The 25197-nt window shown below is 41.7% G+C and overlaps 1 protein-coding gene across 2 annotated transcripts in view; it reads left to right on the top strand.

Annotated features, from left to right (window-relative positions):
* The first annotated feature begins 2203 nt into the window (after positions 1–2203).
* Positions 2204–25197, top strand: part of ASAP1 (ArfGAP with SH3 domain, ankyrin repeat and PH domain 1) — a 167089-nt gene continuing 144095 nt past the window's right edge. For both annotated transcript variants that reach the window (XM_068396076.1, XM_068396078.1), the window contains exons 1-2: positions 2204–2425; positions 22745–22831. In XM_068396076.1, coding sequence (XP_068252177.1) covers positions 22773–22831 — 59 coding nt within the window. In that variant the 5' untranslated portion in view covers positions 2204–2425; positions 22745–22772. The remainder of the gene's footprint in view (positions 2426–22744; positions 22832–25197) is intronic.

The following is a 25197-nucleotide window of genomic DNA, read 5'->3' as shown; positions in this document are numbered from 1 at the left end:
ACACGAAAAGAGAAGGTGAAAAAAAAAAAGTGACAACAGAAGAACTTCTATGGAAAAAAGTGAATAACTGAAATAGCTCACTGGCAAAGCACATGGAACAAGAAGAAAAAAAGTCCAACCCTGACATGTTTTAATTTTTCACTGCTTTTCCACCAGTCGCCTCTTGACATCATCAAGCAACCATTTGGTACTTGTTTCATGTAGCACGTGCTAGGCAAGGGGAATGACTTCATGCCTCTAAAGCCAAGCCTTTGTTCTACCAGCTATTTGTGCAGATGCTGCTGCCAGCGCTCCAGCCACTCTCGTAGGGACCGATCTCCATCACCGGCCTCACGCACCCTAAAAAGTAGTAGGAGAATGACTGGGAACATGAGGACCCAACTTGAAAAATGTTTCCTGACTCAGAACTGGGCTGGAGACCAGAGGAGATTTCCTGAGTCAGGGATGCCCCAAAAGCCCCGTTTTCCACCCAGCTCTGCTGCCAGGCTCCCTGTGGCATCGCTTGGCCAACAGAATCTGTCTCAGTAGACCAGGCGTGATTTCCAAGCCTGGCCACTTCCAGGGAATGCTGCAACCGATGCAGGTTTGCCAGAGCTTCTGTCTTTGAAATAAAAAGCAGAAACACACCATAAGTAGTAGAAGGTGCTGAAGGAAGCCTTTTCCTATAGTGCTCCTATTTTGTTCCTAGTGGTACCTTAATATAATGATAGAGGTTAATATTGCGTGTGGGACTTACATTAAGGCTATTTCAGATGAGCTAATTGCCAACGCCTTAAGCAAGGGCACCAGCCGGTGGATACTACCACTGTGTCTAATTACTTTCACCAGCAAATGGCAAAGTGAAATTCAAGGTACTAATTTTTATCATTTTTTTATCGCTATGAGGTCCTAGGAGAACCAGAAAATCTGAAGACACGATGTTTTCTTTTCAACATGCTTTAGGCAGGACTGTCCCAAAAAGTCAATTTTAAGAGAGAAGACACATTTTTGGAAGCAGTCCCTTGCCTTAGGAGTCCGTAACCTCTGAAAAGCAGTGAAGCCTGCAATTGTCCTCCTACAGAAACCACAGTGAAGTTGTGTGTGTGTGTGTGTATGTGTGTGTGTGCTCTTGTAGTCCTATGGATTTAAATTGGGCAACTCTCGCATAAACTTCACTTTATTAATTACATCTGTGGGAGTGAGGGGTCAGCTCTATGAAATATTATTGCTTCTTGCTTTTGTAGCTAGCTGAGTTTTACATTAATAGTTTAACCAAGGTAGATCATATAAAAGAAATCAATTAAGAAGCCTCAATGAAAAAAAAAGTGGTGTTTTCAACAATGAGGAATGAACCACAAGACACAAAGAGCAAGGTCCATATTCCAGAAACAAGCAACCAAAGAGGCTTCATCTTAATATTACTAGGGACTGCAGAGTTTGATCCTCAATTCCTTGACAAAGTGGCTTAAAGGGAGTTTCCAAACTCTCCTGTTCCTTTAAGAATGCTCCAAGGCACCTCCTCAACCCTGCTGCACCAGCCCTGGAGTAAATCATCGCTGGTACCTGCAAGTATCCCACAGACAGACATATAAATCTTGTGCTACAGCAAAAGAGAGGGGAAAAAACACGTAAAACTAATTCAGGACTACCAGGTAGCGATGGATGGTGGCACAAGGTCGTTCAGGCAGGTTGCAACACTGTTGTGGGGCTCAGGGTGCAATAGCATCTCCTTCTCAGAGGAGGATAATCATACACATTTTAACTAAAGCATCCCTATGCAGAAATAAAGGGAGGAAAATATCCTCACCAGAGCAGTGAGGGAAGGAGAGGGCAGGGTTGAACACAGGGCTGCTGCTCAGGCTTTCGAGCGCTCAGACTTTGGAGCCCCCCGGGCAGCTTGTGTTTCCAGGCGTTGCATATCTGATTTCAGCCTCAGCCACGGGCAGGCGAAGGGTTAACGGGAGACGCAGCACATTCACTGTATCTGTGGAGATTATGGCATGTTTATCCAGTGTTCAGATTTCCTGTCTGAGTGTTTGGATTTCCTGAAATCCCTGCTATCAGCCCCACTGAGCAGACCTTTTTTCCTCTCTCTCTTTCTCCCCCCCCCCTTTTTTTTTTTTTTTTTACTTTGCTCACATGGTAGGTTTTCCTTCCTGCTCTCTTTCCAGTTGTAGTGCCTGTGTCTCCTCACCGGTCAGGACATTTATGGATGCAGATCAACACTCTTAGACTCCAGAACTCTGGGGATTGCCGTACATTGGATTTCCTTTTTTACTATTATTATTTTATTTCACTTTATTTTATCTTTTTGTGGCAAGAAAACTTGAAGAAACATGCTCTTTTTCAGCTGCCCATGGGAGAATATGTTTTAGTCTGAGATGGAATAATGGCCTTAGGTTTGAGGACCAAATCTGGCATGGGAATTCAGACTGCACGCGTCCTGGTGAGTTACAGCGTGTTGGGGCTGAGCGTGGCTGGTAACGAGGAGCTCTGAGATGGGGACAAAGGCTGAGCGCGTCCATTCAACGTGGCTGCTGAGCAAACTGCAAAAAGCAGATGGGTGAAGCTAAAGTTAGAACTTTTTCCAAAAAAAACAACTGAAGTCGATTTTTAATTCCTAAAAATACACACTGCTCTACTGCCTAGATAACATCTAGGTAAACTTTACAGTAGCAAAATGTATAAGGCCAGATTCTGCGAGTCCTTACTCATGCAAGTAAGTTTTACTCACGTAAACAACCTCAGTGACTTTAAAAAGAGCTCATGGAAGAAAAGACTTGCAGAATGGGGCCCACATTGAGTAAATTGCAACGTCTCAATCTCAGTGAAAATTAATCTTAAAAGAAAAATGAGAATTTTCTGAGTGTCTTTGCATGTTTCCTTTGCTTTTTATGTTTTATTGTTGATCTAGATTTAAGTTTTAAGAAGAATCCATGTGCCAACTATTTCTTCTATTGTCTCTTAAATAAGTTTGCAGTAGGAGTGAAAACGTATTTCATGCAGTAATGTTCCAGGAGGCCAGAAAGGGGCTTTCTGTTGTTGGAGGGAAAATGCTGAGTGCTGTGCTGCTCTGAATGAACTGGAAAGTTGCATTCAGACGTGAGACTTAGCTAAGGTTTTAGCTTCATTTTTGGATGTAAGAGTCCATGACGGCATCATTAGCCTCAGGTGGTTTTAGTTAAACCACGGTCACAAATGCAACGAGTTGACCAGTCTCAAAATCAGTGACTCAGCATTTGAAAAGAAAAAGTCTTCTTTTCGGACCTCTCTGAAGCAGATTGAATTGCTGGCACCCATGGAAGTGTTGCTGGAGTAAGATGTGGAAGATAAAGCATCATCACTATTGCTACTTTTGTTCTGTCCCATAGCTGGAGGCTGCGGTCACGCTGAACATTCCTGAGCTGCTCCTTGGAGCTGCTCCAGGAATTCAATTCTCTAATTTTAGGAAAAAAAAGCTTGATTCAGAAATTGCTTAGATGTTAGGAAACATCTATAGGAAAAACAGCTTTCTACAGTAATTTTACTTTAGCCCTGCTTTTCCTTAGACTATTCAATATGTCCTGAATTCTAGTGTATAACACTGCATGTTAATCAATCAAGAGACTTAAACATTTAAATTCTTGAGGTTTAACAGGACAGAGTACTTTCCTTTTTTATACCAATAAAGGGAAAGAGCCATTTTCCAAATTCTTTGCAGAGCTTCCAAATCTGAAGTTTTAAACTAATTGCCTGGTGTCCCAGCTTTCTGCACAACCCTTTGAATGTGATCCTCCTGCTCTTCTTCAAGGTTTTCTTTGGTGTTAGTGGAAGGTTTGTGTGAGACCAGCCACACCAAACTCACGTCTTTTCTGCCTGCAAGCCTTCAGGAATTCAGTTTTAATTATTAACATGGGGCAACCCTGAAATCGATGGCATTTTACGCATTGAAATGTCAGTTCTTGCTGTGTACGTAGGTTTGTATTCTCATTGTAGGGGATTGACCCTCAAAAAATCAAAGGGAGGACAAGGAACCCCTCACCTGGGTTAGACCAGACCGTGATGCCCTGCCTTGTGGTGAACATGCAATTTGATGGTCTGTGGTCATGGATGGAATTAAACTGGCTGTAGTAGAAATGTGCTCCTCTCAAAGCTGGCAGAAGAGTCCAAATGTCACTAACAATCAGTGAACCGCAGAAAACACAGAGTACACATGAGGACTCAGGGGAAATACGAAGACTTCTCTATGTCTACCCAAATTTCCTAGCTTTGGAAATTTTGTTGGCTTTCCGATGAGTGCGATGCTTGGGACTGGATCTGTTGGGGGCTTTTTTTCCCCCATTTTTGCAGGACTGTGAGAACTTTCTGGTTTCAGTCAGGTTGGAAATGCTGTGGGAATAGTTTTTCTGGTGGTATTTTGGTATTTCCTCTTCTGCTCACACCCAGACCAGGAAGTGCAGAAGCACAACCTTCAGCTCATTGTGTACGTGTTTCTTTTTATAAACCTGAATTCTCTTCCCTTCCCGCTTTTTTTTTTTTTATTTTTCCTTTTTGTCCTGATAGCTCTCACATAGGTTTAAGGTTCTGTTCCATTTAGACTGTAGAAAATTTTATATCTCTTCATATAACTATACCAAGCACTAAATAGTTCCTTTATAACTGATTATCACATTAGTTTTGAATTATCTAAGTGCAATATTCCCAACTCAGCTACCTGTGGCCAATAATGTTAATGTGCCAATACCCCCAGTAGCTGTTTCTGCTGGCATTTACTCTTGCACCTTCAGCAATGTGAAGACTATCTGGCCACTAAGACCTATCTACTCAGTTGCCCATGAAGAAATTCTGTAAAAGGTCATTTTTTTTGGTAACCAACTGCACCATTAAACTCTCTAAGATTAGACACTTCATGCTTTAATGTTCTTTCCCTCCCTGTTTTTACCTTTCTGCATCAGTGAGGAGGTCCGACTCATGTGCCCTCACTCCATGTGTCCAACTCATTCACCATCACGACTGCCAGTCCTCCTGCCTTTCTTGCTGTTGTTGGCAAGTATGGATAAACAGTTTTGACAGGCATAGAGTTCTGCAGAGCTAACTTCATACACACAGTGATGTTTCTCTGCTCAGATGATAAATGGACCAGAGGAACTAAACCACTTTCACTGAAACTGTTCCTCACATCTAAAGCTTTTAACCCCTCCTTTTTGCACTGTTTTCCACAAAAACGCAAAGAATGCAGTTTTGTTTCGTACCTGAGCAAAGCGGATCACGTTTGGATTGCAGCTTTTCCCTCAAGACTCTTCTAGTCACCTTACAGAGTCTTTAATCCACCATTTTATAAATGAAAATAATCTTAAAATGGATCTTAAAGTTGGCCCATGGCAAAATAATTATCTATATTTCCACTTGGGTCCACTCTCATGAGTGCTACATGAACAGCTAAGCCAACTGTGTTTGGAAACTGTCCCCATGTAGGACTATGTTTGTAAGGCAATTTGCTCCTCAGCGGTTTCATAGCCCTCAAAAATACAAGCAAACGCAAGCAAAGCGAAGTTAATTTACTTCACTAAAAGCCTCTGTAATTTAAGAAGCTTTAAGTAGAAGCAGTGGAATTAGTGAGGGGTTTTGAGCTCTGTGCTTGTTTTGGGGTGTTTTTTCGTTGCTGCTGGCTCCAAGTCTCTCTCTTGGGCTTTGGGGAGCTGCAGTGCTTCAGAGAGAGGGCACGAGGTGGGGGAGAGAACTACAACTTGGTTCATCATTTCTGACACCGATTAGCAGCAGGGCTCAGTGTGGACCACGTATCAGTCTCCTCCCGTGTGGTACCCATGAGCCAAGCTCCATCCATGCTGAACAGGGCGTGACGTGAAGCTCCTCACTCAGTCCCCCCTGAACCCCAAAGCTGGGTTCAGTCCCCCCCCAAGAGGCAGTGATGCTTTTCGTGTATCCTCCTCTATCTCGGCTGGAGTTAACAAAATCCGTCTGCCTCTGTGAGTCAGCAGAAAAGTATTCGGCTTTTACAAGAGTTAAGGGACATAGGACAGGGCAATGTCAAAGCGCAGAAGTCTTCCCCCGGCTTGGCGTTTGCACGGCACGTACGGAGAGGCCGTCGCCTTTTCAGTTCCCATTCACCAAATGAGTTGATATACACCAGTGGAGGACTTGCCCCATGGCGTACATGGCCACGGCTGTCGAACAAGGCTCCTTTCATCAGCGGTAAACGTGAACAAATGTGCAAATGACAACAACCAGCACGCACTGCGACGTGGCGGCTGCTAGCAGTCTGGAAAAGTCAAAAGAAAACTCTATTTTCTTCTCATTGAAAGCAAAATGAGGAAGCCTTCCCCCCTCCCCTTCCGCCCCCACCGCTACCACCCTGGCTCGAGCAAGTTGGTCCGTAGGTATTTGTGTGGGGGTTTGTTCTCAGCGGTTAACCACATAACAATTTGAAGCATGTGGCTAACTCAAAAGAAACTGCCTTCAAACGTTTGCAGACTGTAATTGCGTTAGGGAGAGTGGAGCCCTGGCCGGGGGCTGCTGGCCACCCCGGGGACTGCGGCAGGAAGCCCTGAACAACCCACAGCAAGGCACCGCAAAGAGAGAAAAAACCTCTTATTTTATCTCTAAGAGATCGGTTTCTTGCTGATGCTCTGCAGCCAGGGCCAGATGTTCCCAACCTCCTGTTTTGTGTCTTCTATTTGGTGTGTCAGGGCGAAACACCCAGCAGGAAACAAAATGAGAGAAAAGGGTTGGTGATGAGGAGGAGGGCGTTATGGCACGCAGCTTTCATAAATAAAGCTGGAGGAAAAATAACAAACAAATTGGAGAAGCTTTGCTGTGAAACTGTTGGGTGATCCCCAGAGGAAGCAGTGAAAGGAGGACGGTGTGGGGCTGGAGAGCCAGGCTCGGGGGAGGGGCAGCAAGGAGCAACCCTGCTCAGGGTGGTAAAATGCCCCATTTGAGCTCTTCCATCCCTCAGACATTAATTTGTTGGGCAGGGAGCAGAGGCTGGAGGGAGGATATGTGCGAACCAGACATGAGCAGTTGTGCTTGTGGGGGTGAAGATCCCAACACCCCCATGGTGCCACAGCGCTGGTTACCACAGAGCCACGGAACTATAGTGACATCCAGTTTTAAAGAATTTGGGGCTTAAAAAAAACAGTAAACCTGAAGACTGCAATGTTTCCTCATGGGAGCAGATGCCTGTGAGACATTCTGCAAGTGGTTTGTGACTCCCAAAGGTCACAGGCTTTTAATTTCCATCCGTTTCCAGTACATCCTAGGTCTGTGATGAGGAGAACCTCCCCTTGGCTACAAACACGCATACTCCTAAGTGTTCATTGCGCAAATAAAACAGTGCAATTAATCTTCTTCATCCAGCTGCAAGCCTCATCTACAATTCAGCAGGTAAAAAAACTGTGTCTGTACAATCACAAGAATGGCCCCTGATCTAGGAAAGCAAATGACTTTCGGAGCGTAGCCTTAAGGTTGAAAATTCAACCTGCTTTGGGGAAAGGGCAAATAAGGCCTTGCCATGTCTCCTCTCTCGGTTACAGCAGCTGGAGCTGTGGCCTTGTGGCACAGGGATGGGGTGGGATTGCAGCTAGAAACTGAGTTGTGCCCCAGGGTCCTGGGAGGATCTGCAAACACATGCATTTCTCCATATCTATTTTCCATCCCGGGGAGAAAATAAATCAGCTTTTAGTTAGTGGCTGAACCTCAGCCCTGGGATTGCCACCTTCTGGCACTGAATAACAATGTGATCACAGGCAAGTCACTGCATGGCACTACCCAGATCAGCAACAAGATAAGCATGGCTGGCTCCCCGTTTCTTCTTGTTCATCCCTGGAGTAGCCAGAAGGGAGCATGTAAGTGGGAAACGCAGGGCACAGGGTTGATGTTCTCCTGAAAACTACTGGGGCAAGAAGAGGGAGATGTCTCCTGCCACAGCTGGCACAGCTGCATGCCTTTTTTATAGCAGTTGGCCAAATGCATAGAAAGCAATTTTGTTCTTGCCAGAAATGCCAGCCAGAGAGGCAGCAGGACGTTTCAGGTGCTAGGACAAGCCTTATGGTATCCAGATTCAGCATAACACCAAGCCCTTAGCATAATACTCTGGTTCTATATAAGAACAGAAAACTATCTGAGCCAACACTTCAGGATCCTGTCTCCAATAGTGGCTGACGTCTAGGATGCAAGAGTTGAACAAGGAGGACATGTAGTAGTATTTTCCCAGATTATGATCCCAGCTTTCCAGGATCTCACCTGGTGGGTTTTCTGAGTCAGAGCTCATACTTAGGATGAACTTGTCTTGCAGATATTTGCAACATGGATTTGTAGGCTTTTTTCTACTTAAACTAATAGGCATTTTAAGCATCCATTAAAAAAAGGCTTATACGGGTAGACAAATTCATGGAAGGAATTTTGTCCTGAATTTACAGCTATTAAACCATTACTGACAGTGAGGATCTAATCCTAGTCTCCTACCTGATTTATAGTAGTGCTACAAACTGAAATTTGTGGAAATATTCCACATTTATTTGTGGGTAAATAAGATCTATGCCAGCACCATGGAACTACAATGTTTATTTTACCTAATTTAGTGTTGAACTATATTGCTACTTTCCTTCTGCATTCAAATCCAAGCAGTTCAGTAGTCACCCAAATTAATACGCTTACTGATACAATGATTTATCTAATGGTATATTGTCATAAAATGTGTACAACTGCATTCTCTGCTGATGTAGGATACTGGCTCCATCCATCTGATCAGAGGCAGGTTGTAGTTGCGTGTCCTTTAATAATTATTTCATCGGGTATCCTTTTATTCCTGTTCATAATTAGTAGATGAGTACTTAGCAAAGCTTGCCAGAATCAGAAATTCCTACAATTCAGTAGTTATCTATATTGAAGAACAAAGAGGATCTCTACCTTGGTAGAATAATTTCTGAAGACATTTTATTAAAACTAATGGGTACCACAATTCTGCATTAAATGTAGAGCTTTTAAATTGTTATCAACCAGCAGGATATAATTCTGATCTTACACTTGCCCTAAATTAATGCCACAGTCTGACTCCAGATTTAATCAACGGTAAGATAGGTCTTAGCCAGAATCTCAGATCTCATGGGCCATGTAAACTTTATAATTTTTATTTTCTGTGTTTATGAAGTTGTGGTTGAGAAGGAGCTATCATGTCCACATGTTGACCAGGATGGGGTTAAAAATCTACTTCTGACTCACAATGATCTACAGCTGGTATTTGTTCTCACTACCCAGACAGCCAAATGGGATTTGGCTCAGTTGAAACAAATTTCCTTACCATTGAGAATATTAGACTTAAAGGGTGTCAGTAGCAGCAGGAACAAGAATAAAAAGGTGACTGTAAGTCGCGGTTTGCTCCTATGTGCTGGAGCCATACAACAGCCTACCTGACACCTGGTCTGAATTAGAGAAATCACTTGACTGTTGAGATTTATGTATTTCTTCCCAGAGTTCCTAGGAAGCTCAGAACAGTAACTACACAGTCCCCCCTATAGAGTGGTATATACATGTATGCACACTGTATATCATAAACTCCTACACTTCGTCCCTTCCATTGCCTTCAAGAGCAGAGAACAGCCTGGCTGTAAGGTTCCTCTTCAGCCAAAAACCTCCTTCCCCCAAGGATCCCCAAGGATCATTTCTAACACTAATTCTGCCCGTTTTAAGACCGTTTCATTTCCAAAACAGTCAGAAGGTCTTAAGCAGCTCCTTCTCAGGCCTGGGATCTGCAATAGGCCCATGTCCTGTGAGTCATATCAGCAGTTTCCTAAGCCAAGTCCTCCAATCGCTAAAACTTGAGCAAGACAGTTAGACTTACAAGCAAACTCCTACAATAGATTTGTACCATTAGGTAGATCAGGCACAAGAGGGGACATGACCCCAACCAGTGAGACAAGGTTTAGCCTGACCCTAAGGAAAACAAGGAGTCTTAGACAACACTTTTTCATGATGTTCGATGCTGAAGTACACCTTATCATTTAAGGGAATCTCATTTGTGTCATGATTTACATCCTGGGAGAAAAAAAAAAAAGAACATATACCATGGAAATTTAGATCATTTAAGTGGAGTTTAAATAACATGTTACTGAGAACTTTGAATTTTTTGTAGCCTGGTCTCTACAAATGAGGCTGAGGCAATTGCACTGTGTATGCATGTGTGCCCCCAAGACTTTGAACCTCCTGCAACCAGATGGAGAAACAGAGGTCTCAAGTGCTCCTACATATTTTGTAAAAACAGGCAGATGGCTAGAAGAAAAAAAACACTGTTTGTAACCTCTGACTACCTCCTCCTCAAGGGAAAAGCCACAACTACTCTGAGACAAAAACAAGATTTCCAGAGAAGTGCAGTACTGTGCTCACCACAACCTGGGGGAAAAGCTTCCCCAGGCATTTGCCCTTCAGGCTGCTGTGGGGTTTCAGCTCTCCCAAGTGTTGGTGTTCATGCAAACCTGCATGTGACAGCATGGCTTTAGGAGCATTAACAGTTAGGTGAAAGACACCTGTTGTTATTTATCCCAGTACTTAAATTCTCTCTCCTTGGAAGAAATACTTTCTTGCAATACCATAGGCCATTAAACCACCACGTTAATGCAAAAAGTGTTTCCTGGGGATAATAATATCCTGCCATCAGTATTGCTTGCATATTAGTGCTGACTGCTAGTACAGTGGCAACATTTTGCTTAGACAAGCAATACCAGGAGAGGACCCTGTTTGCTAAAGCTGGCCATTGTAGATAAAAGCTTAGATCAGTAATTTTCAAAAGCTGGTTGCTTAAAATTCAGAGCCTTAGTTCATATCAAAGTCCTGGATAAATTATTTCAATGTCCTTTTGAAAGTGAGGTCAGTTATTTCAGTCCACTAATTAGGGTTTCAGTAGACTAGAGTTCAGCATTTCAGCTTGAGGTTCCCAGTGCAGAACAATGTATCTCAGTCCTGAGCTGCAGAATATTTGTTTTTATAATTCAAGGGCCTTTCTAAATAGAAATCATCAGCTGGGGCAGACTGTTGAAGACAAGTCAATTTGCATCTCAGAGAAAGACACTGGGCTCCCTCCAGAATGAGAACTTAGATGGGAAAGAAACTTGGATCCCCAGAAAGGACCACTTAATGCTTTTGCTCCTTAGCACCTCCAGCCATCTGAAATGTATATTAGTTTACCAGGTTTAGCAGGAGATGAGTGGTGGTCACAAACACCAGAACTGAACAGTCCCATGCAGCTCCTACTCCAGATGCAAACTGCAGTGGGCTTTGCCCTGGTTCCCACAGATACAATGCAAGGGAGGAAGAAGGACCACAGTGACCAAGGAGCATCTGTGTGAACACTGGCAGCACCCTCTGGTTTTGACAGTAGTTATCATGAGAAAATATGTTTCTGCTTTGTCCTTTCCTGTGCATGTCAAAAAACAAACAAGATATTTGTTTCCCAAAAAGGAAATAGGTTTATTCTGGAATGCACTGGGCAGATCAGGTTCTTCTAAGTACTGAAGGATACATATGTGGGATTTCAACGTTTCTAAGCCCTCACAGGATATTTGTGCAATATTAATTGTGTCAGTTACTGTACTGTTTTTGCAGCAAACAGTAGACCTGATGTAAACAAACCTGGCCTCATTTATGCTGTTAATGTAGTCTTTCTTAGAAGCAGAAGGTATTTGCAAGATCATAATTTCCCTCATAGACACTATTTTTAATTGGGGAAGAGTTCTCTCAGAGGAGTTATAGTCTTACTTCTGTTCACATCTGCGCAGTATTTGCCTGATCAAGAGATCAAGAGAAAGAGGATCTGAGCAACTGCGTCTCTAAGTAATGATGAACAGAGAGCTGTGCAGTAAATCATAATGTGCAATACAATAAAAAACAAATTTTGGCTGGAGATTAATGACTGGAAAGGGACTTACTGAATTAAATTGGATCAGATGTTCCCTGGAAAAAAATCTGAGTTAGATTCACAGTGCTCTACGGTTTTGGTTTTGTTTTTCACAAAGGAAGATTTAACTTGATTGTTTTGTAACTACCAACAATTTCTGGGCCTTGCAGAAGTGGTCTTAGGGGCCTGCAGGAGAGGACAGGTGCTGGCTGGAAATCCTGGTCCTGCTCAGGCAGAGGAGGGAACTGAACACGGAGCCTCCCCAACACACAATGCCACTTACTGCTCAAGATAGGGCAGGGGACATCACATTTTACAAGATATTAAGGGCTGACTTTAATTCTCACCTGCAGGGACAGATTCATGATTAGAGGTCTGCTACAGAGACAGATACAACTGAATTCTCGAAGGCTGCGATCAAATCCCAGTTCCACCTCTCGTGTTCCTTGTTAGGTGGTTTATGTGCCTCCTTCGCACTGTCTCTTCTTCTGTGAACCCACTTTTAAGTGTCCAGCCTTCCAGATGTTGGCTAAAGAGACATATGGGCAGCTGACTCAGGCTTTTGAATTTTCCCAGGGACTAAGGCACCCAAAACCTATACTTGGCTTGATGGTGTTTCAGTGCCAGATTTGCTTGTGATTCTGACCTCAAGAAGCAAAACATTTGTGCTTCTAGCACTGTTCACTGAAGAAAATGACTTAAAACGGTAAACCAGTGATGGGGACTGACATTTCCCGTTGGTGTTGGTGTTTTTTTTAATCAGAGATGTCTCTTGTTTTGTGAAGATCCAGACTCAGTTCATGAATGTATCACAGGAAGGAAATCAAAGCTTCTTAAATTACCACTGATCATGCTAGAGATACCAAAACTTTTTCCTCCTTTAATTAATTTTATTTGCTGAACTGAAAGTGAAACAGATCCCTAACATGACAGATAAAAGGTCCACCTCGGTAGGCACGATGCTGGAGGTAACTCACACACCTGCCTTCTCGCCTGCTCTCAGGCATGTGGCAGCAGTGGGTTTAGTGACTTTGCCTTATTAACTCAGTTTCCTTAGGCTTTTGTAAAAAATGGACTTAACAGTAGCCTAGAGCCAGAAGAAGAGGAGCAAAGCTATGTTATTAAAACCCAGAATGCAATACCATTTTAAAATTCATCAAAGTGCTCAGAACAAATTCTCCAGAGATTGGGGGCTTAGTCATCCCAGATTTCTCCAGCTCCTTTAGATAATTGCCCCTTGAAATAGTTGTCTTTCTCTTTCTTTTTTTTCTTCTCTTTTTTTAACACTGGCACTTGGCAAGTATGCACTGAGCAGGCAGCTCAGCTCCACAGCTGCAGAAGGGCAGAAGAAACCTCAAGATTCCCACCATGCACATCTCTACTTTCTATAACATGAGCCAACCACATCTGAGTGCATCCAAAAATCTCACTGTCACCTGCTGAGATATTAGCAACTCATTAGCCAGTTTAATTAATTAATACATTGGTAAAATTCTTTTGTTTGTGTAGTAATTTACTAAATAATAAGAGATGTTTAGAGAGTGTAATATGTGAGTTATTCAGTATTTTTAACTACCATCAGGGCCTGGAGTCACTCAGTCTCAATGCTTTCCCACCTTATTCAAAACCATGTGATTTGATTGCTTCTGTCTTAGTATAAATTCATGCTGTCACCATGAAAGGCAGTCCAAGTACCATCATGTGAGCTTGATCAGGAAACTGATACAAATGACACTGAAAAAAGGTTATTTTTCAGCTGCATCATTCTTCTTTTGGTAAAAATATAAAACTTGTATTGCAACATATAATTCTATTGTATTTTATTTGTGTAACCTCTTCTGTCCAAAATCTACAACTTCCCATTAGATTGCCAGTGGAAAGTATGTCAGCATCCATGGTAGTGCACCAATAGGTATTATTTCCAGGGGATTTCCATTAAAATTTTCATTTTTTAAAATTTGCTTTCTTCCTTCTGGAACCTCTTCTTGAATGTACAATTAGAGGTACAGTCTTGGATCTGCCCACGGCATGGTTCAGGCAGAAATAAGAAGGCCCTGCTGCAATGCACTTGGGGCATGCAGCATCGCTGGGGTAGGTGTCTGCCTCTGGGCTCGGCACCCTGCTCTCTCCCTTTTAGTCAGGAGAATGAAAGAGACAGTTTAGGCTGTGATTCATCTGACCTTTGGAGACATCTACTTTAGTATCTCTATTTTAAACATCTGCTTTTGTAGGATGAGGTGAGCTGCAACCTAGTTTCAGATGTCTGCATTGACTGTAAAGGGAGCCTGGGGTGAACAGTCCAGGCAAAGACACTTTGTCAGATACCTCCCACTTTTACAGTCTAAAAGGTGAGTCAGAGCTCACTAAAGTGGATGTAAAGATTTCCATTTACATGGACTGAATCTGGATCAAGTTTTGAAGGCTCTATTCTGTCACTTATTTTGAATTAATGTCATTTTTTCAAGGAACAGGTTTATGGATCTGGGTGTGACTCACTACAGGGGTAGATGCAGACATGAAGAACAAAAGAAGACGATATTTCGGAATATCTTCGTATTTCTGTGTTAAGATTTCTGTGTGTCTTGTATTTTGGGATATTCTGTAGAGATGCTTTGATAGTTCTGCACTCTGCTGAAGGACAGGATGTCTAGAAGTATTATATCAGCCAAAATACGTGACATTTTCACAGGGCTCCTGAAAATAGAGTGGTATTGCTTGGCACACGCAGAAGGGGAAGGCATGAAAAACACAGCACTTTGAAGGGCAGAGCGACACCAAGACAAGAGGGGTTGGCAGAAGGCACAGTGAAGTCATTGTTGTGATCAAAGCCTGGCTCTGTATTTGAGACCTCAGACAGAAGACGAGTACATCTCAGATGAGCAGAAGCTGCAAACCGGAGCACGATGTGCTAATCTTCAGTCTCGGGTCTCAAGTACAGAGTCAGTCTTTGATCACAATGATATATAGTCATCTTACAAATATACGTGAGATATATTCATTAACTTCTGTGAGGTATTCAGACACAAGGACAACACAAGACCTTATTAGTGCCTGACTTAACAATGAGGGCTAGAAGCACGAGGTGTGCCACTTGCTTTGCTTGAGAGCTGCTGCTGTAGGAAGGATGCGGAAAGTTCATATGCACCAGACTTTTTGGGCAGAGACAAGTTGATCTTCAGCATGGTTACACCAGGTTTAGTTTCTAATTTTTGTACTCACTTCTTTCTTAAAATACATTCAGCAAATGGCTGATATTGAATTCAGCCCACAAAGAATGGTCATTGAGAATAAGTGGGAGCAGTTACAAGAGGAGTTGAAGTCGCATTCAGATTATATTATTAATCATAGAATCATAGAATGGTTTGTGTTGGAAGGGACCTTAAAGATCATCTATTTCCAACCCCCCTGCCACGGGCAGTGACACCTTTCCACTAGACCAGGTTGCTCAAAGCCCCATCCAGCCTGGCCTTAAACACTGCCAGGGAGGGGGCAGCCACAGCTTTTCTGGGCAACCTGTTCCAGTGTCTCACCACCCTCACAGGAAAGAATTTCTTCCTAATATCTAAATCTTACCCTCTTTCAGTTTAAAACGGTTACCCCTCGTCCTATCACTACATGCCTTTGTTAAAAGCCCCTCTCCAGCTTTCCTGTAGGCTCCTTTCAGGTACTGGAAGGCTGCTAGAAGGTCTCCCCAAAGCCTTCTCTTCTCCAGGCTGAATAGCCCCAATTTTCCCAGCCTGTCTTCATAGGAGAGGTGCTCCAGACCTCTAATCATCTTCGTGGCCCTCCTCTAGACTCGTTCCAACAGCTCCATGTCCTTCTTATGTTGGGGGCCCCAGAGCTGGACGCAGTACTGCAGGTGGGGTCTCACGAGAGCAGAGTAGAAGGGGACAATCACGTCCCTCGACCTGCTGGCCACACTTCTTTTGATGCAGCCCAGGATACGATTGTCTTTCTGGGCTGCAGGCGCACATTGCCAGCTTATGTTGAGCTTCTCATCAGCCATCACCCCCAAGTCCTTCTCCTCAGGGCTGCTCTCAATCCATTCTCCTCCCAGCCTGTATTTGTGCTTGGGATTGCCCCGACCCACATGCAGGACCTTGCACTTGGCCTTGTTGAACTTCATGCGGTTCGTACAAGCCCAGCTCTCAAGCTTGTCAAGGTCTTTTATCTATTATCCATATACCGCGTACAGGATATTTAGCTACAGACTACCTACTGAGCAAATAATTAAGCAGTGACTAACCTTACAGAGAAGGTGGGAAACACTCTCATGTGTCATTAGCCCCTCACAGTCTTCAGAAATGGATTGTAAGTAACTCAAAATCTTGAACTGTGAATGGCAACTTTGTCATCAAACATAAAAATAATCCCTTGAAGAGATCACTGAAAGCTCTCCAGAGGTCTGAAGCTGGGCAGTGGACACTCTTATTACCTGCTGCTTCCACAAAAAGAAAGTTCTTCCCTGAGTCCAAGAAACAGTCAATGGATGTAGTTAGAAGTGATAAAAAGGTCACTCTTAAGTGGATACAAGGAGATTTAAGTCACAATACCATCATCCTGAAGCTCTTAGAGAAATAACAAAAGACAAGCTTCAAAGACTAGAGAGTCCTTCAGTCTAAATACTTACACAAATCTCTTTGTCATATATCTGAGTCTTAAAGAAAATTCACCTTTGAACGAGACTGCAGAAAATTACCAAACAAGTACACTTAAGCCCTCTGGCCCTCTATAGCAATGTGGTGTAACATTGCACACCAACAGTGTTGATATATTAAAAAACTGTTGAGTCTTAGAATTATCATCTTTTGCAGCATGAATTCCTAAACCAGATTTAAGCTGTCTGCTGCAACTCTTCTATAGCACTTGCACAGCCCAAATATCCTATCATGATCATTTCATAATCACATAACAATCATATCATCAGATGAGACTGGAGAACTAATTTCCATTCTAACAGTAATACCATCTCCTAAAAGTATATTCTTTTTTAATCAATTGTTATTTCTAAGAATACTGTCCAAGAAACTATCTGAATTTTTAAGCTGATTTTCCATACATGTTCAAACACATGGGTATTTCAAGACAAATGGAAGAAAGCTCATACTTTGCCAATATATTTAAAAGTTCAGTGGAATGACCTGAGGATTAATAACCCTCTCAGTCTGACATCAATCCAGTGTAAAATACTGGAATGGCTAATTCCACGCACTATTCATAAAGAATCACAGAAAAGTAATGCAATTCATGCCAATCAGGATGGAATTAAGGAAGATAGATATATTTTATTTCAAGAAAGCTATCTTGGTATTTTTTGAGATTTTACATTTTCCTGAAAAAAAAAATCAATACTATTGATGTAATACTTATGAACTTTGGAAGAACTTCTGGTACCAAACAACATTTTGATTAAGATATTAGAGTTACCTAAAGTCATCACTGTAATTATTTAATAGATTAAAACTTGAGCAATTGACTTTTCTCAGAAACAACTATAAACAGGGACTCATTATCAAGAGGCTGTCAGTCAGCTCTTCAGGGTCACTCCTGGGCTCTGTGCTGGGTTCAACATTGTAATCAGGAACTTGTAAGGGAAACAGAATTACCACTGGTAAAGTGAGCAGAAAATGAATGGGGCAGTTGTAAACTGGGAACAGAGCAGGCGGTCGGTATGCGGTGATCTGACCATGCAGTAAGGGAGGTACCAGCGCACAAAGTCAGATGAAACAGAAAGACAAGATTCTGTGATTCTGTGACAAGTCGTTGATGTTGTGACAAGAAATCCAGTCCTGGTGGTCTCCAACCTCTGTGGTTTTTGCTGAGCACTGCCTTTCCCTGCCTTGACTGCTCTGACCAGGCAGTGATCATGCAATGCGTTTTGCCCTTGGATTCCCAAAGGTCAATTAGAGCAACTCCTAAGAACCTGTTCAAGTCCTCTTGTAAGGAGAACTATGCATGGACATCCAGGGTAAACCAGACTAACAAATACATACATGTGAAGTGACCACCCCCTGTACTTGGCACTGGTGAGGCCACACCTCGAATACTGTGTTCAGTTTTGGGCCCCTCACTGCAAGAAAGACATTGAGGTGCTGGAGAGAGTCCAAAGAAGGACAATGAAGCTGGTGAAGGGCCTGGAGAACAAGTCTTATGAGGAGCGGCTGAGGGAACTGGAGTTGTTTAGCCTGGAGAAAAGGAGGCTGAGGAGAGACCTTATCGCTGTCTACAAGTACCTAAAAGGAGATCACAGCAAGGAGGGTGTTAGTCTCTTCTCCCAAGTAACAAGTGATAGGACAAGAGGAAAAGGCCTCAAGTTGTGCCAGGGGAGGTTTAGATTGGATATCAGGAAAAATTTCCTCACGGAAAGGGTTGTCAAACATTGAAACAGGCTTCCCAGGGAAGAGGTGGAGTCACCATCCCTGGAGGTATTTAAAAGATGAGTAGATGTGGTGCTTAGGGACATGGTTTAGTAGTGGACTTGGTAGTATTAGGTTAACGGTTGGACTCGATGATCTTAAAGGTCCTTTCCAACCAAAATGATTCTATGATTCTACATACTGACTTGGTTAGTCTAATTCAGTGATGACTTTTCCATTATTACTTCTTTCAGGATTTAGCACGTGCCTAAAAGCATGCTAGTATTTTGTTGGTTTATTTTTGTGGAAGCACTGAAAACACGTACAGCTAATGTATGATGTCAGGATAGAGCTTCTGTTGCTTAGGACATAGTAAAATCAAGTCTGAGGTGACCTGTCCACAGACAAATATCCTCGGATTTGCTTCACTGAAGTTTGTTAGACCACATCCTAATAGTGTTATCCAAATCCTGGATTAGGGCAAAGCCAAAGAACATGTTTGTTACATCCTGTTTGGATAATACCAACACAGATACAAACAGAACAAACCTACAGCAGATTTTGGCATGAAATGAAAGAAGTTTTCTTTAATCTCACAGTTGTTCAAGAACAGGTCAGTTATCCCATGAAAATAGCTTCAATAGCCTTTGCAAAATGGGATTTTGAAGACAATCTTTAAATTTCTAAGATACGCTTTTCAACAGACTATAGAAAAAGCAATGACTTGAATCCCTGTAGTTCAAATAACCAGCTTAATTTTTTCATTTGCAGGAAATAAGGTTTTTTCTACCTGCTTTATTTGAAAACTTCTTGGGGTATAAAGGCTTTCTGCTCAGTCATTAGCTGTGAATTGCAGAACGAAGCAGTACCCTACAGCATTTCCAAATGAAGCAGTCTGTTTATACAGAAAGAACAAGAGCTATAATTACTACTTGATCACATTTGTATATCAAGGTCAGAATTCTGTGATTCACGCTATTGTTTGGACATAAAGGGAGTTGATTTTCAGCATGGTGGTGTACAACTACTATTATTGTTACATCAGTGACTGTAGAAACAATATTAACTTTTGCTTGTTTGAGTTTTTCTAGTTAGGTTAAATCCAGTTCAAGCATACATGAAAATTGGCTGGTTAATATTTGTCCTAAAATAGTCATTAGACATGCGAAATATATATTTATATTATTGCTGTTCAGGTTGTGTTTTCTACTATGAAAGAAAAAAAATCCTTCAAAACAAAAAGCAAACCAAAATAGGTCATTAAATGACCTACGCATGAAATCACACAGAGTTTAAGCAATATCAAATGCAGGTAATTGAAGAGTGTAAAAATATTTTCTGATCTTTTCCTCTCCTCTAAAAAACCCCTGCATAAGATTTTCTTCTTGACTATTACCCAATATATTGGCAATTTTTGTATTCCGTTCCTGAGACTCCAATGGCTTTCCACACTATTTAACCAGTTCTAAAAGCTTAAAAATATGGGGATTCAACTCATTATACTTATTAGTTAAGAGTTAGGGTTAGTCAAGCACTTAGATTGTACCAACTAATTCAATATGATTGTATGTATTTATAATCAGGCACAAGAACAAATGCTTTCCTCATCTGAGGACTAATAGAATTTGCTATTGTATTATTGTATTGTATTGAATTGTCACCCAGCTGCCATTAATGTCACTCTGTTCTCAGCTAGGTCTCTTTCTTACTCAAGCCCCAACTAATCTTTCTCTTTTCAGGTGTAGGTGTCCCTACATAAAAAGCAATCATATTTCCCCAGGTTTTCATTGTTCTCTATCTGTTCTGGGGTTTTATAGTTCCTATTCCTATCCCTGCTCCCACTCACATACTGTCATATATAAGGACTTTACATAAATCTGATAGTGTTACCTTCACATTGCCAAGGATGACTGGAAAGCACTGGTTTGCTTTTTTTTTTTTTTTAGGTGAGAAACTGAGTCAAGATGCCATCTTGACACAGCCCAAATTCTACTACTGTCCTTGGGGCGAGACTTTCATAAAAGCTGTATTTAGCCTCAGAAGACTCTTTACCCTAACAAAACACTTGCATGGGCGTATGGGCGTAAGGTCTGAGGAATTTGCCACCTGAATGATACTCTAACAACTTGTTCAAGATCACTGAGTCAGGGTGCTGAACTCACATGAACATCTTACTCACTGGGCCACCTTTCTTCTCTCTAGGAGAGCCACATATCTTTCCTTCTTAGTGCTGTTTCTCATCAATCAATCTTGATAACTTCAACCAACTTGATTTCTTTATAAATATTTTTCCGGATTTCTTTCATATTTCATTTTGTTTGCTGGTTGCTTTAGTATTGAGAGGCCCAGAAATAAATAGAACACCTAGAAAGGGAATATAATCATCCTGAGCCAGTCAGATCTAACCACAAATGCTGGTAACGCTGCCTGTAGCAAATGAGCAATTAAATAATATTCAGTAGTTTATTATTGCAGATGGAAGGAGATTCTGTGACTTTTTGGACTTATGAAAAATAAATTACCATCAAATCAAAACATAATCTAATGTAAATCATAGTTACATGTGAAGTTAGGTCAGCATTCAGTTTAGAAAGCAATGAGCCACTATATATTTTTTTCTTTTTGCTTTGATTTCAATAGCATAAACCTATAATCATGCAGGTGACTGTTTTGCCTAAGGAGACGGATAATATCATTAAAAGGAACAGATGTGCTGTAAAGTTAAACAACAGGCAGACATGTCATCATGGGTTGAGCCAGATCCGGGGTTGACAGTGGCTGTGATTTTGTTGTAAGACTGCGGTACTCGGTTGTCTGCTGGTCGAGGCCTTTCCCAGCCCACGAAAACCAGTGCAGTGCCCAGGTGTTCTTCTAACACCTTTTCCCTCCATGTAACCTAATATTCAAGCATAATATTCTTGGTTTAAGGTAGATACTTCTCCTCTTACACCCTTGCTTTCATATCAAAGGACACACCTCTTCCTTATGGACAGAGCCCATAACCATTTCTTCTACTGTGCTGCCAAGCTGGTGGCATACCTGGTAGAATCTCAGATCCTTTCCAGCCAGCATGTAAAAATCTGAAATCTGCTGGTTAAAGAGGTCTAACCATCCTAATGGCAAAAGAACTCTTGACAACATCACTTGAAAGAATCCTAAAGGCTGAGAAACAGAAGGGAAAAGAGATACAATAACATCCCATCCAAAAACTTTTATGTCGCAATTTTTAATTGAATCCCACATGTCTTGGAGACAGGGATTATTCTATGTTATTTTTAATGTTAAGGGTTGGCAAACCTCCAGACCCACATGACATATCTGGAAACACAAAACAAACAGGACAAAACCCATAAACAAACCACAGCAGTCTCTGAGGAAATAGGTCAACAGAAGTAACAAGACTTCTCCTAGACAGAAGGTTAAAAAAAAAAAAAGACTCGTAGAAGAGGAGATGTGCTTTTCCTTATGGAATCAAGCGGTGTGCTCAAATGGAAATGGGCAGGCTGGCTAAGAACAGGGTGTGATCTGGAGGTGGCCTCCCTCCTGCTCCCATTCTGCCTTGGCCCCTCTTTCGATCCCAGTCTCGTCCTTATGGGTTCTTGTCACGTCTCCTGTCCTGCCAGCCTACCTGGTCCACACGTCTCTGACTCATGTGGCTTGTCCCAGTCTCCTTGCTTTACCACCTCATCTTTAAAGGCAATGGCTTCTGGGTAGCCTTCTCCTTCCCAGTGCCAATACCTGGCCTCAAGCCCTGGTAAATCTTTTTCCACCTTGTCCCTTTGGACCTGCCATGGAGATCAGCCCAGCAGGTCTCAAAGTGAAAGGTATGTCTCAGTCCTACCCACCTCCTCCAGAGGCTCTGCAGCATCTCTATCACCTTCCTTCCCCTGCAGCAACACAAGTCTTAAACTGGAAATGGTATGCAATATAATGGTGGAGAAGTCTAATGAAAAACTGTGAAACCACTTGTCCATGTCCTGGCATGACCATCTCCCCACACCCTCCTCCCCTCTCCTACATGCAGGATTCCTCCCTGTCAGGCCACTTCTTGCTCCTAGTCTCTTTATCCTTCAAATCATATCTCCATCTTCCAAAAAAGATCAGTCTGGTGCATACACCTGACATGGAAATTTTAAGCCTGAATGGTTAGACTCAAGTTATATCTGAAAACACGGTCTTCTGAAGTGTCAGACAACTTGAACAGGAGATGTTCCCAGCTCTGCACTCAGTGCAGTTGAGTGAGTAGTTGCCACACTTAGTTAGACGAAGAGTTTTCCCAGTCAGCTAAATGAAGCTCTCATGTAGCAATTTTTAACAAGGTGTTATTTTCAGGGGATTTCTAATGGATCTATTTACCACAATGAAATTCACCATATCAAATTCAGTAATCAAATAACGTATGATAAATTGCCATCACTGAAGAATTAATAGACATTGTTTCAAACTGACAGTTTGAATAAGTGATCTTGTCAGTCCCATAGCTTTGGTCAGATTTACTTACTTGATCTTTCCTTCTCTCTAGGTAGGTTTCTGGTCGTGACAGATGAGACATGAGATCTTCAGCTTCCAGGCTTTCAAGTTTTTCTTCAAGAGATTCACTATGGAATCGGTAAGAAAGAAGAAAGACATAAATATAAATAACTGGTTTAAAGTGTAAAAAAGCAGACCAAAATCTTTGAAAAAATTATCCCTAAAGAAATTGGGTTTATCAATTGCAATACCTGCCAGTGGTTTGTTTTTTTTTTTTCTGTGCTTGATGACACTTTGGATATTACTACAGTGGGTGTTTTTCAGGGAAAGTCTAACCTATTGATCCTTCCGAGGATCAAAAAAAACAATAAATCAGTAAATCCTTACAAAACATTGACCGCCTGAGCAAGTACTGGAACAAACTCTAACATTTATTATGCATTTTGCTTTGCATTTGTAGATTTCAAAGCTGGATTGTGGGGCAGGGTATAAAAAGGATACTTCTTGTAACTCTTTTCAACTCATCTAGGTCTGGTATCTGATGTTGTTTTAACTTTGAAAACAACAAATCTCTGAGATCACCCTGAAAAGTCTATGGCAAGATTTGTGCGGGGGCTTGAAAGAGGAGGGACTCTCTTCTTCTCGTGATGCAAAGTGCTGAATAGCACACAGTTGTCTAAATATGCTTTTGTTTATTCAGTCTCTGGATGGTGAGTGCTCTTGTTTTAAAGTTTTTACTGTGTTTCATTGAACCACTAAAAGCTACATTTGGATTGCCTGACTTGAACCCCCTACAATAACAACACTGAAGGTTAAGGCTGATGTTTTCTTTGTACCTGGTGCACTGGCTGGAGCTATATTGGCACAGGGCACCACTCCCTGCGTGGCCATCGCAGCAGTGTGGGACTTTCATCTTTTCTTCTTCCCTGGGGAAACGGTTGACCATATTGCACTCCATCCCAGCCAAGAGGGGTGAATCACTGTTGCTGATCTTCTGAAAACCGAGTAAATCTTCCTTTGGTGTATTTGCTTTGTCACATGGCTAGACATATTTTTCCTTTTTAAGTCCACAATGCCTTAAATAAGCAAGAGTTCAGAAGTCAAACAATCATCTTTTGAAAAGTACGAAGCTATTAAGCTGGATATTTCTATTTGATTTTGAAACAGGACTTAAGTTTTTATGTGCTATTGCTTCTAGATTTTCTTGGAGGAATAAAATAAAACACGACCACCAACAAGCAAATAAGTAGTGGTGAGATCACTGAAATTTATGAAACCTAATTTCCTACAGATTTAGGTCTTGACTGCAGCTCCTGAGGAGGTGCAAACCATCCATGAAACTTCTCCCATGACTGGGACATTTACAGGATCTTTCTCTCCTATTATCTTGATAAAGAACAATATGACGGTGAGCCTTTTCTACCCATAGGGGCAATAAACTTCTTTTTCCCCTGCTCATTTTATTTTCCCACAAAACTTGTAGGCAATGAACAATTTTGACACTTTTCCTGCCCCTTTCAAATTTGCTGGGATCAGCAGTGCATTAAAAAAAGTCATTAGAGGCAGGAGAGATGAGCAGATGACCAGCATAGTCATCACCTCTACCATAGTCAATGGAGAGCCAGTTAACATAGGAAGCAGCAATTAGGAAGCTTTTAACCAATTATTTCAGTGGTTAAAAGTAGAAGCAAATGAGTAATCAGAGAGAGGGGCTGCTGTGATGGACTTCTAGACTGAAATTCTGGACTTCTTTATTTCATTTAGCAGCATGTGAACACTGACCCAACTGAGACTAGCTTCATGCAGCAAGACCACTTTCCAAAAGCTTCCAGATGGTTGTCTGCCATCCTGGGTTTTAACAGAACCCCACAACTACAACATTCAAATGTCTACTTTAACAAAACATTCAGACACTAATTTTAAAATTGAGTAATTTTTGCTTGATGACAAGCCTTTGAGCATTAAAGCAGATATGCCTCAAATTATTTCAGGTCTTATGTATTGTCAAACATATTGATCTCTTTAATTAAAAAAAAAACCAAACAAAACTCAAAAAAAACCCCAAAACAAACCAAAAAATCCACACTAAAACGCAAAAGACATCACTCCTGAATTGAAAACTTCCTTTGCTAAGTTCAAGTCTAGAGTCTGGCCAAGTGATACATCCTTGAAAATAGAGACTTATACAAGGGAAACGCAGATGTGCTAGTAAGTTCAGTGGTTGCAAGGACCTTTTTTATAACATCCAACATCTGCAGATTTATTTCCAGCATTTCTCTAACTAGATGCTATTTAGGAAATTAAGAAATGAAGTATGGTCAGTCAACACTATAAACCAGCTTTTGAACTTCAACTCAGTAAGCCTATACACGTGCACATCTGCAAACTGTCTTAGAAAAGCTTGTGTAAAGCCACAAATGACTTCTGTGTATCTGTTTAGTATGATGGGGTCTCAGTCCCTCTTCTTCCACAAAATACTGCTTTAATGCTAATAAATGCATAACA

The sequence above is a fragment of the Nyctibius grandis genome, chromosome 3 (assembly GCF_013368605.1).
Source record: "Nyctibius grandis isolate bNycGra1 chromosome 3, bNycGra1.pri, whole genome shotgun sequence".
Classification (NCBI taxonomy): Eukaryota; Metazoa; Chordata; class Aves; order Nyctibiiformes; family Nyctibiidae; genus Nyctibius; species Nyctibius grandis.
This window is presented reverse-complemented; position numbering and strand designations above follow the sequence as displayed.